Source organism: Hypanus sabinus, chromosome 4, assembly GCF_030144855.1.
Source record: "Hypanus sabinus isolate sHypSab1 chromosome 4, sHypSab1.hap1, whole genome shotgun sequence".
NCBI classification, from domain to species: domain Eukaryota; kingdom Metazoa; phylum Chordata; class Chondrichthyes; order Myliobatiformes; family Dasyatidae; genus Hypanus; species Hypanus sabinus.
Window position 1 is genome coordinate 9630087 of NC_082709.1, and position 13745 is coordinate 9643831.

At 36.8% G+C, this 13745-nt stretch overlaps 1 protein-coding gene across 4 annotated transcripts in view; it reads left to right on the plus strand.

Moving 5' to 3' along the window:
- The window catches only part of LOC132392476 (mucin-13-like), a 115142-nt gene that overhangs the window by 45209 nt on the left and 56188 nt on the right, over positions 1–13745 (plus strand). For 3 of the 4 annotated variants that reach the window (XM_059966367.1, XM_059966370.1, XM_059966371.1), the window contains exons 3-5: positions 3797–3817; positions 10136–10159; positions 13051–13071. The exons of the other annotated variant lie outside the window; for it this stretch is intronic. In XM_059966367.1, the coding sequence (XP_059822350.1) occupies positions 3797–3817; positions 10136–10159; positions 13051–13071 (66 nt within the window). The remainder of the gene's footprint in view (positions 1–3796; positions 3818–10135; positions 10160–13050; positions 13072–13745) is intronic. 4 annotated transcript variants of the gene reach the window in all.

The following is a 13745-nucleotide window of genomic DNA, read 5'->3' on the forward strand; positions in this document are numbered from 1 at the left end:
TCACCACCCTATCCACCCTATTCAGACAATACCAATAAAAAATAGCTTCAACTAAATAGTACATCAGTATCTTTTACAGGTGATGGCACAAGAGTCACGACACGTAGGAGCAGTAAATTTTCATTTTGATTTTTACCGTTTCAGTGAAATTGTCATTGGTGATCGAAAATTAAGTGAATTGAACTTCATATTTCAACATATTTTCTCATAACAATTCTTAACATTAGAAGATACTCTGTCATAATTAGAGATAATATATTTGCTTTCTGACGCTATTTCAGAAAAAACTGTGCTGAATGAAGCTCCCATCACACTTACAGGATTATTTTATCAGATCGGATTCCATTCCCTCTAGCGGCTGAGCAATATAATTGACTGCGAGATGAATACTTTACAAGTCTCTCATATTCCCTCTTCCTCGGTGGAATTTATTTAGGAATGAATGAAGTTGCTTGCTAAGTTTTAGTTTCCAGGCCTGATCACAAACACAAAACTGGGCAATGTTGCTTTATAAGATTTACAACAGAAAGCGGTTCTGAAGCAAACAATTTATTCAGCTTCTTAACAGTGAAGTTGAACCACAACAGGACTAAATTAGTTCAGAATTTTGTAGGGCCGGTTTGATTTGGAATAATAGTGCGATGCAAATGAATTGAGTGAAATATCGTTGAGTAAGTTGTGCCAGTCTGTGAAGCCATCACCACAGCATGCAAAGTTTGGCTCATTGAAGAGAAAGCAATCAATTGATTTCCATTGCTGGAAAATGACCTGAGATAAAATACGTTTATATGTTAATATAATATTCAACTCTTTCTTGAAATTTTACGACGTGTATAAGGGTATTGTAAGTTATTGGAAAGTTTATTTAGGAAAATCAACTCGGACATCCTCAGTGAAACAGAGGAAATGGAAGCTTGTCACTGGAGAACTTTTTACACATATCAGCAACATACACTGAGAACTATTCTGCTTTTGATGCGATCATATCCACGACAGAAATTGTGCATTAGCTAGCTTCATATTAAATTTTATCATTTTCTCTTTTCAGTGGGGACCACAGCATTAACAGGTATGAACTGAACATTTCCGTCCCGGTATTTCTAGTGAATATAATTGGGATTTCTTTCACCACCTTTCCTAGTTCATTTCCTTTGTATATATTCACACAAATATCTTCAGCTGATATTCAGTTATTAAACAGGACTCTAAAGGAATTATTGCAGCAAGTGATAACGAGAATCAAAATCTGTTAAATCCCAAGGGCAGACATTGATAAAAAGATTTGGATATTGTGAGGTATAGGATAGCTTCAATGGAATTTGACATCAATCTCTTTTACAGCCAATGCCAATGAAAGGACATCGGACTGGAGTAAGAAAGCTTCATTGTGCTGGAGTTCATCTTATCGTTACATAGAACACTACAGCACAGTAAAAAGGCCCAAAGGATGATCAATCCATGCCTGTCCATTGGTCCGTCAAGTTCCATTGACCTGCACTATACTATAGCCCTCCCAACCATGTATCTCTAAATTTCACTTCAATGTTGAAATCAGGATCACATCAACCACCTGCGTTGTCATCTTGTTCCTCACTCTCACTATCTTCGGAGTGAAGATGTTCCTCTTCATGTTCACCTTCAATATTTCAACTTTAACTCTCAAACCATGACCACCAGCTCCGCCAGAGTTTCAATCATCCTCCTTTCACTGTGTGATATTACCTGAATTTAACAGAGATTTATTTCTGAAAATGGTTTCTTGAGCATTAACTTCATTAGAGCATGGTCTGTTATCTAAGATAACATGAGTATTCAAACAATACTAACAGAAAATAGCTTCAACTAAATTGTACATCAATCTCTTTTACAGCTGATGGCACAAGAAGCACAACAGGTAGGAGCAGCAAATTTTTGTTCTGATTTTTACATTTTCAGTGAGACAGTCATGGCTCATTGGGAATTAAGTAAATTGAAATTGATATTTCAATATATTTTCTCATAACAATTCTTAACGTTGGAAGATACTCTGTCATAATTAGAGATAATATATTTGTCTGATATTATTTCTGAAACTGGTTTAGGCTGTGGTCTGTTATGTAAGGTAACATGAGTATTATAACCATATAACAATTACAGCACAGAAACAGGCCATCTCGGCCCTTCTCATCCATGCTGAATGCTTACTCTCACCTAGTCCCACTGGTCTGCACTCAGCCCATAACCCTCCAATTCTTTCCTGTCCATATACCTATCCAATTTTACTTTAAATAACAATACCGAACCTGCCTCTACCACTTCTACTGGAAGCTCGTTCCACACAGCTACCACTCTCTGAGTAAAGTAATTCCCCCTCATGATACCCTTAAACTTTTGCCCCCAACTCTCAACTCATGTCCTCTTCTTTGAATCTCTCCTACTCTCAATGGAAAAAGCCTATCCATGTCAACTCTATCTCTCCCCCTCATAATTTTAAATACCTCTATCAAGTCCCCCCGCAACCTTCCACGCTCCAAAGAATAAAACCTAACTGTTCAACCTTTCCCCTGTAACTTGGGTGCTGAAACCCTAGTAAATCTTCTCTGTACTCTCTCTATTTTGCTGACATCTTTCCTATAATTCGGTGACCTGAACTCTACACAATACTCCAAATTCGGCCTTACCAATATGCCCTGTACAATTTTAACATTACATCCCAACTCTCATACTTAGTGCTCTGATTTACAAAGGCCAGCATATCAAAAGCTTTCGTCACCACCCTATCCACCCTATTCAGACAATACCAATAGAAAATAGCTTCAACTAAATAGTACATCAATATCTTTTACAGGTGATGGCACAAGTGTCACGACACGTAGGAGCAGTACATTTTCATTTTGATTTTTACAGTTTCAGTGAAATTGTCATTGGTGATTGAAAATTAAGTGAATTGAACTTCATATTTCAACATATTTTCTCATAACAATTCTTAACATTAGAAGATACTCTGTCATAATTAGAGATAATATATTTGCTTTCTGACGCTATTTCAGAAAAAACTGTGCTGAATGAAGCTCCCATCACACTTACAGGATTATTTTATCAGATCAGATTCCATTCCCTCTAGCGGCTGAGCAATGTAATTGACTGCGAGATGAATACTTTACAAGTCTCTCATATTCCCTCTTCCTCGGTGGAATTTATTTAGGAAAGAATGAAGTTGCTTGCTAAGTTTTAGTTTCCAGGCCTGATCACAAACACAAAACTGGGCAATGTTGCTTTATAAGATTTACAACAGAAAGCGGTTCTGAAGCAAACAATTTATTCAGCTTCTTAACAGTGAAGTTGAACCACAACAGGACTAAATTAGTTCAGAATTTTGTAAGGCCGGTTTGATTTGGAAAAATAGTGCGATGCAAATGAATTGAGGGATATATCGTTGAGTAAGTTGTGCCAGTCTGTGAAGCCATCACCACAGCATGCAAAGTTTGGCTCATTGAAGAGAAAGCAATCAATTGATTTCCATTGCTGGAAAATGACCTGAGATAAAATACGTTTATATGTTAATATAATATTCAACTCTTTCTTGAAATTTTACGACGTGTATAAGGGTATTGTAAGTTATTGGAAAGTTTATTTAGGAAAATCAACTCGGACATCCTCAGTGAAACAGAGGAAATGGAAGCTTGTCACTGGAGAACTTTTTACACATATCAGCAACATACACTGAGAACTATTCTGCTTTTGATGCGATCATATCCACGACAGAAATTGTGCATTAGCTAGCTTCATATTAAATTTTATCATTTTCTCTTTTCAGTGGGGACCACAGCATTAACAGGTATGAACTGAACATTTCCATCCCGGTATTTCTAGTGAATATAATTGGGATTTCTTTCACCACCTTTCCTAGTTCCTTTCCTTTGTATATATTCACACAAATATCTTCAGCTGATATTCAGTTATTAAACAGGACGCTAAAGGAATTATTGCATCAAGTGATAACGAGAATCAAAATCTGTTAAATCCCAAGGCAGACATTGATAAAAAGATTTGGGTATTGTGAGGTATAGGATAGCTTCAATAGAATTTGACATCAATCTCTTTTACAGCCAATGCCAATGAAAGGACATCGGACTGGAGTAAGAAAGCTTCATTGTGCTGGAGTTCATCTTATCGTTACATAGAACACTACAGCACAGTAAAAAGGCCCAAAGGATGATCAATCCATGCCTGTCCATTGGTCCGTCAAGTTCCATTGACCTGCACTATATTATAGCCCTCCCAACCATGTATCTCTAAATTTCACTTCAATGTTGAAATCAGGATCACATCAACCACCTGCGTTGTCATCTTGTTCCTCACTCTCACTATCTTCGGAGTGAAGATGTTCCTCTTCATGTTCACCTTCAATATTTCAACTTTAACTCTCAAACCATGACCACCAGCTCAGCCAGAGTTTCAATCATCCTCCTTTCACTGTGTGATATTACCTGAATTTAACAGAGATTTATTTCTGAAAATGGTTTCTTGAGTATTAACTTCATTAGAGCATGGTCTGTTATCTAAGATAACATGAGTATTCAAACAATACTAAAAGAAAATAGCTTCAACTAAATTGTACATCAATCTCTTTTACAGCTGATGGCACAAGAAGCACAACAGGTAGGAGCAGCAAATTTTTGTTTTGATTTTTACATTTTCAGTGAGACAGTCATGGCTCATTGGGAATTAAGTAAATTGAAATTGATATTTCAATATATTTTCTCATAACAATTCTTAACGTTGGAAGATACTCTGTCATAATTAGAGATAATATATTTGTCTGATATTATTTCTGAAAATGGTTTAGGCTGTGGTCTGTTATGTAAGGTAACATGAGTATTATAACCATATAACAATTACAGCACAGAAACAGGCCATCTCGGCCCTTCTCATCCATGCTGAATGCTTACTCTCACCTAGTCCCACTGGCCTGCACTCAGCCCATAACCCTCCAATTCTTTCCTGTCCATATACCTATCCAATTTTACTTTAAATAACAATACCGAACCTGCCTCTACCACTTCTACTGGAAGCTCGTTCCACACAGCTACCACTCTCTGAGTAAAGTAATTCCCCCTCATGATACCCTTAAACTTTTGCCCCCAACTCTCAACTCATGTCCTCTTCTTTGAATCTCTCCTACTCTCAATGGAAAAAGCCTATCCATGTCAACTCTATCTCTCCCCCTCATAATTTTAAATACCTCTATCAAGTCCCCCCGCAACCTTCCACGCTCCAAAGAATAAAACCTAACTGTTCAACCTTTCCCCTGTAACTTGGGTGCTGAAACCCAGGTAACATTCTAGTAAATCTTCTCTGTACTCTCTCTATTTTGCTGACATCTTTCCTATAATTCGGTGACCAGAACTCTACACAATACTCCAAATTCGGCCTTACCAATATGCCCTGTACAATTTTAACATTACATCCCAACTCCCATACTTAGTGCTCTGATTTACAAAGGCCAGCATACCAAAAGCTTTCGTCACCACCCTATCCACCCTATTCAGACAATACCAATAAAAAATAGCTTCAACTAAATAGTACATCAGTATCTTTTACAGGTGATGGCACAAGAGTCACGACACGTAGGAGCAGTAAATTTTCATTTTGATTTTTACCGTTTCAGTGAAATTGTCATTGGTGATCGAAAATTAAGTGAATTGAACTTCATATTTCAACATATTTTCTCATAACAATTCTTAACATTAGAAGATACTCTGTCATAATTAGAGATAATATATTTGCTTTCTGACGCTATTTCAGAAAAAACTGTGCTGAATGAAGCTCCCATCACACTTACAGGATTATTTTATCAGATCGGATTCCATTCCCTCTAGCGGCTGAGCAATATAATTGACTGCGAGATGAATACTTTACAAGTCTCTCATATTCCCTCTTCCTCGGTGGAATTTATTTAGGAATGAATGAAGTTGCTTGCTAAGTTTTAGTTTCCAGGCCTGATCACAAACACAAAACTGGGCAATGTTGCTTTATAAGATTTACAACAGAAAGCGGTTCTGAAGCAAACAATTTATTCAGCTTCTTAACAGTGAAGTTGAACCACAACAGGACTAAATTAGTTCAGAATTTTGTAGGGCCGGTTTGATTTGGAATAATAGTGCGATGCAAATGAATTGAGTGAAATATCGTTGAGTAAGTTGTGCCAGTCTGTGAAGCCATCACCACAGCATGCAAAGTTTGGCTCATTGAAGAGAAAGCAATCAATTGATTTCCATTGCTGGAAAATGACCTGAGATAAAATACGTTTATATGTTAATATAATATTCAACTCTTTCTTGAAATTTTACGACGTGTATAAGGGTATTGTAAGTTATTGGAAAGTTTATTTAGGAAAATCAACTCGGACATCCTCAGTGAAACAGAGGAAATGGAAGCTTGTCACTGGAGAACTTTTTACACATATCAGCAACATACACTGAGAACTATTCTGCTTTTGATGCGATCATATCCACGACAGAAATTGTGCATTAGCTAGCTTCATATTAAATTTTATAATTTTCTCTTTTCAGTGGGGACCACAGCATTAACAGGTATGAACTGAACATTTCCGTCCCGGTATTTCTAGTGAATATAATTGGGATTTCTTTCACCACCTTTCCTAGTTCATTTCCTTTGTATATATTCACACAAATATCTTCAGCTGATATTCAGTTATTAAACAGGACTCTAAAGGAATTATTGCAGCAAGTGATAACGAGAATCAAAATCTGTTAAATCCCAAGGGCAGACATTGATAAAAAGATTTGGATATTGTGAGGTATAGGATAGCTTCAATGGAATTTGACATCAATCTCTTTTACAGCCAATGCCAATGAAAGGACATCGGACTGGAGTAAGAAAGCTTCATTGTGCTGGAGTTCATCTTATCGTTACATAGAACACTACAGCACAGTAAAAAGGCCCAAAGGATGATCAATCCATGCCTGTCCATTGGTCCGTCAAGTTCCATTGACCTGCACTATACTATAGCCCTCCCAACCATGTATCTCTAAATTTCACTTCAATGTTGAAATCAGGATCACATCAACCACCTGCGTTGTCATCTTGTTCCTCACTCTCACTATCTTCGGAGTGAAGATGTTCCTCTTCATGTTCACCTTCAATATTTCAACTTTAACTCTCAAACCATGACCACCAGCTCCGCCAGAGTTTCAATCATCCTCCTTTCACTGTGTGATATTACCTGAATTTAACAGAGATTTATTTCTGAAAATGGTTTCTTGAGCATTAACTTCATTAGAGCATGGTCTGTTATCTAAGATAACATGAGTATTCAAACAATACTAACAGAAAATAGCTTCAACTAAATTGTACATCAATCTCTTTTACAGCTGATGGCACAAGAAGCACAACAGGTAGGAGCAGCAAATTTTTGTTCTGATTTTTACATTTTCAGTGAGACAGTCATGGCTCATTGGGAATTAAGTAAATTGAAATTGATATTTCAATATATTTTCTCATAACAATTCTTAACGTTGGAAGATACTCTGTCATAATTAGAGATAATATATTTGTCTGATATTATTTCTGAAAATGGTTTAGGCTGTGGTCTGTTATGTAAGGTAACATGAGTATTATAACCATATAACAATTACAGCACAGAAACAGGCCATCTCGGCCCTTCTCATCCATGCTGAATGCTTACTCTCACCTAGTCCCACTGGCCTGCACTCAGCCCATAACCCTCCAATTCTTTCCTGTCCATATACCTATCCAATTTTACTTTAAATAACAATACCGAACCTGCCTCTACCACTTCTACTGGAAGCTCGTTCCACACAGCTACCACTCTCTGAGTAAAGTAATTCCCCCTCATGATACCCTTAAACTTTTGCCCCCAACTCTCAACTCATGTCCTCTTCTTTGAATCTCTCCTACTCTCAATGGAAAAAGCCTATCCATGTCAACTCTATCTCTCCCCCTCATAATTTTAAATACCTCTATCAAGTCCCCCCGCAACCTTCCACGCTCCAAAGAATAAAACCTAACTGTTCAACCTTTCCCCTGTAACTTGGGTGCTGAATCCCAGGTAACATTCTAGTAAATCTTCTCTGTACTCTCTCTATTTTGCTGACATCTTTCCTATAATTCGGTGACCAGAACTCTACACAATACTCCAAATTCGGCCTTACCAATATGCCCTGTACAATTTTAACATTACATCCCAACTCCCATACTTAGTGCTCTGATTTACAAAGGCCAGCATACCAAAAGCTTTCGTCACCACCCTATCCACCCTATTCAGACAATACCAATAAAAAATAGCTTCAACTAAATAGTACATCAGTATCTTTTACAGGTGATGGCACAAGAGTCACGACACGTAGGAGCAGTAAATTTTCATTTTGATTTTTACCGTTTCAGTGAAATTGTCATTGGTGATCGAAAATTAAGTGAATTGAACTTCATATTTCAACATATTTTCTCATAACAATTCTTAACATTAGAAGATACTCTGTCATAATTAGAGATAATATATTTGCTTTCTGACGCTATTTCAGAAAAAACTGTGCTGAATGAAGCTCCCATCACACTTACAGGATTATTTTATCAGATCGGATTCCATTCCCTCTAGCGGCTGAGCAATATAATTGACTGCGAGATGAATACTTTACAAGTCTCTCATATTCCCTCTTCCTCGGTGGAATTTATTTAGGAATGAATGAAGTTGCTTGCTAAGTTTTAGTTTCCAGGCCTGATCACAAACACAAAACTGGGCAATGTTGCTTTATAAGATTTACAACAGAAAGCGGTTCTGAAGCAAACAATTTATTCAGCTTCTTAACAGTGAAGTTGAACCACAACAGGACTAAATTAGTTCAGAATTTTGTAGGGCCGGTTTGATTTGGAATAATAGTGCGATGCAAATGAATTGAGTGAAATATCGTTGAGTAAGTTGTGCCAGTCTGTGAAGCCATCACCACAGCATGCAAAGTTTGGCTCATTGAAGAGAAAGCAATCAATTGATTTCCATTGCTGGAAAATGACCTGAGATAAAATACGTTTATATGTTAATATAATATTCAACTCTTTCTTGAAATTTTACGACGTGTATAAGGGTATTGTAAGTTATTGGAAAGTTTATTTAGGAAAATCAACTCGGACATCCTCAGTGAAACAGAGGAAATGGAAGCTTGTCACTGGAGAACTTTTTACACATATCAGCAACATACACTGAGAACTATTCTGCTTTTGATGCGATCATATCCACGACAGAAATTGTGCATTAGCTAGCTTCATATTAAATTTTATAATTTTCTCTTTTCAGTGGGGACCACAGCATTAACAGGTATGAACTGAACATTTCCGTCCCGGTATTTCTAGTGAATATAATTGGGATTTCTTTCACCACCTTTCCTAGTTCATTTCCTTTGTATATATTCACACAAATATCTTCAGCTGATATTCAGTTATTAAACAGGACTCTAAAGGAATTATTGCAGCAAGTGATAACGAGAATCAAAATCTGTTAAATCCCAAGGGCAGACATTGATAAAAAGATTTGGATATTGTGAGGTATAGGATAGCTTCAATGGAATTTGACATCAATCTCTTTTACAGCCAATGCCAATGAAAGGACATCGGACTGGAGTAAGAAAGCTTCATTGTGCTGGAGTTCATCTTATCGTTACATAGAACACTACAGCACAGTAAAAAGGCCCAAAGGATGATCAATCCATGCCTGTCCATTGGTCCGTCAAGTTCCATTGACCTGCACTATACTATAGCCCTCCCAACCATGTATCTCTAAATTTCACTTCAATGTTGAAATCAGGATCACATCAACCACCTGCGTTGTCATCTTGTTCCTCACTCTCACTATCTTCGGAGTGAAGATGTTCCTCTTCATGTTCACCTTCAATATTTCAACTTTAACTCTCAAACCATGACCACCAGCTCCGCCAGAGTTTCAATCATCCTCCTTTCACTGTGTGATATTACCTGAATTTAACAGAGATTTATTTCTGAAAATGGTTTCTTGAGCATTAACTTCATTAGAGCATGGTCTGTTATCTAAGATAACATGAGTATTCAAACAATACTAACAGAAAATAGCTTCAACTAAATTGTACATCAATCTCTTTTACAGCTGATGGCACAAGAAGCACAACAGGTAGGAGCAGCAAATTTTTGTTCTGATTTTTACATTTTCAGTGAGACAGTCATGGCTCATTGGGAATTAAGTAAATTGAAATTGATATTTCAATATATTTTCTCATAACAATTCTTAACGTTGGAAGATACTCTGTCATAATTAGAGATAATATATTTGTCTGATATTATTTCTGAAACTGGTTTAGGCTGTGGTCTGTTATGTAAGGTAACATGAGTATTATAACCATATAACAATTACAGCACAGAAACAGGCCATCTCGGCCCTTCTCATCCATGCTGAATGCTTACTCTCACCTAGTCCCACTGGCCTGCACTCAGCCCATAACCCTCCAATTCTTTCCTGTCCATATACCTATCCAATTTTACTTTAAATAACAATACCGAACCTGCCTCTACCACTTCTACTGGAAGCTCGTTCCACACAGCTACCACTCTCTGAGTAAAGTAATTCCCCCTCATGATACCCTTAAACTTTTGCCCCCAACTCTCAACTCATGTCCTCTTCTTTGAATCTCTCCTACTCTCAATGGAAAAAGCCTATCCATGTCAACTCTATCTCTCCCCCTCATAATTTTAAATACCTCTATCAAGTCCCCCCGCAACCTTCCACGCTCCAAAGAATAAAACCTAACTGTTCAACCTTTCCCCTGTAACTTGGGTGCTGAAACCCTAGTAAATCTTCTCTGTACTCTCTCTATTTTGCTGACATCTTTCCTATAATTCGGTGACCTGAACTCTACACAATACTCCAAATTCGGCCTTACCAATATGCCCTGTACAATTTTAACATTACATCCCAACTCTCATACTTAGTGCTCTGATTTACAAAGGCCAGCATATCAAAAGCTTTCGTCACCACCCTATCCACCCTATTCAGACAATACCAATAGAAAATAGCTTCAACTAAATAGTACATCAATATCTTTTACAGGTGATGGCACAAGTGTCACGACACGTAGGAGCAGTACATTTTCATTTTGATTTTTACAGTTTCAGTGAAATTGTCATTGGTGATTGAAAATTAAGTGAATTGAACTTCATATTTCAACATATTTTCTCATAACAATTCTTAACATTAGAAGATACTCTGTCATAATTAGAGATAATATATTTGCTTTCTGACGCTATTTCAGAAAAAACTGTGCTGAATGAAGCTCCCATCACACTTACAGGATTATTTTATCAGATCAGATTCCATTCCCTCTAGCGGCTGAGCAATGTAATTGACTGCGAGATGAATACTTTACAAGTCTCTCATATTCCCTCTTCCTCGGTGGAATTTATTTAGGAAAGAATGAAGTTGCTTGCTAAGTTTTAGTTTCCAGGCCTGATCACAAACACAAAACTGGGCAATGTTGCTTTGTAAGATTTACAACAGCAAGCGGTTCTGAAGCAAACAATTTATTCAGCTTGATAACTGTGAAGGTTGAACCACAACAGGACTAAATTAGCTCAGAATTTTGAAGGGCCAGTTTGATTTGGAAAAATGGTGAGATGCAAATGAATTGAGGGATATATCGTTGAGTAAGTTGTGCCAATCTGTGAAGCCATCACCACAGCATGCAAAGATTGGCTCTTTGAAGAAAATAAAATCATTTGATTTCCATTACTGGAAAGTGACCTGAGATAAAAAGTGTTTATATTTTAATACAGTGGTTCCCAACCTTTTCTATGCCCCACACCCCTAGGAAATTTTTGATTAATGCTTGCACCCCATACAAAAGTAATACCACATCTGAAGATCAAGAAGTCCAATTTCTAATTTTTGAACCACTCATTGAACCACATACAATACTGCGGGTGAACAAATTGCACTTAAAAAAATAATCTTTTAACTCAGTGCATAAAATGCAAATATAAATCAAGCAATTAGATTCTAATTTCTTTCTAAATCTTTTTATTAATATTAATAATATGGACAGAATACAGATGATATATTGATAAAGAAATTACCAACATACACATTCCATTACATATGAAAAAAAAACATACATAATAGTTACAATATAAATGAGTTTACCAAGACATAAGCCATAAGATATATGTATGGACATAGTAAATCTAAATATTTCATAATGTATAATATAAAAAAAACAGAAAAAAGAAAGAAAAAAAAACAAAAAAAAATTTATATAATGCAAAACTAACTAATCTAATCTAATAACTATAGCTAATAAGTAATATAAAAGAAAAAAAACAAACAAAAGAGAAGGAAAAAAAAAAGTGGGCTGTTTATAATATCTCACAAAAATAAGTATTCATCAATGCCGTCACTTCCGGTCCTCTCAAAATAATTAGATTCTAATTTATTCAGAAAAAATTGTAAACAGTAAATTGATGTGACTCCTCAACTCTGAAGTGCAACATTCCAGGTAACACTGATAAGACTCCTCAACGCTGACTTGGGCAGCGGGAGACCGGAGTGAGTTTACGTCTCTCTCGACTCGGGCAGCGGGAGACTGGAGTGTGCTTGGGACAAATGTTACTGCCACTTCCCAAGGCAGATTGGCAGCTGGCTGAGTGATGACTCGTGACTCGTCACTCAAGGACACAATCCTCTCTTTGTCGCAACCCCTGAAATTCCATCTCGCACCCCCTGGGGGTGTGGGCACCCCAGGTTGGGAACCCCTGCGTTAATATAATTTTCAACTCTTTCTTGAAACTTTTCGATATGTATGAGGGTATTGTAAGTTATGAGAATATTTATTTAGGAAAATCAACTCGGACATCCTCTGTGAAAGACAAGATGGAAGCTTGTCGCTGGAGAACTTTTTACACATAACAGCAACATACACTGAGAACTATTCTGCTTTTGATGTGATCATATTGACGTCAGAAATTGTGCATTAGCTAGCTTCATATTAAATTTTATAATTTTTTTCTTTCCAGCGGGGTCCACACCAACAACAGGTATGAACTGTACGTTTCCATCCCGGTATTTATAGTGAGTATAATTGGGATTTCTTTGACCACCTTTCCTTGTCCTTTTCCTTTGAAATATTCACACAAATATCTTCAGTTGATATTCTGTTATTAACCAGGACTCTAAAGGAATTATTGCATCAAGTGATAACGAGATTGAAAAACTGTTAACTCCCAAGAGCGTATATTGACAAAAAGATTTGGATATTCTGAGCTATAGGTTAGCTTCAATTGAATTCGACAACAATCTCTTTTACAGTCAATGCCAATGAAAGGACATCAGACTGGAGTAAGAAAGCTTCATTGTGCTGGAGTTCATCTTATCGTTACATAGAACGCTACAGCACAGAAAAAAGGCCCAAAGGATGATCAATCCATGCCAGTCCATTGATCCATCAAGTTCCATTGACCTGCACTATACTATAGCCCTCCCATCCATGTATCTCTAAATTTCACTTCAATGTTGAAATCAGAATGACATCAACCACCTGCGTTGTCATCTTTTTCCTCACTCTCACTATCTTCGGAGTGAAGATGTTCCTCTTCATGTTCACATTAAACATTTTGACTTTAACTCTCAAACCATGACCACCATCTCAGCCAGATTTTCAATCATCCTCTTTTCACTGTGTGATATTAACTGAATTTAATGGTGATTTATT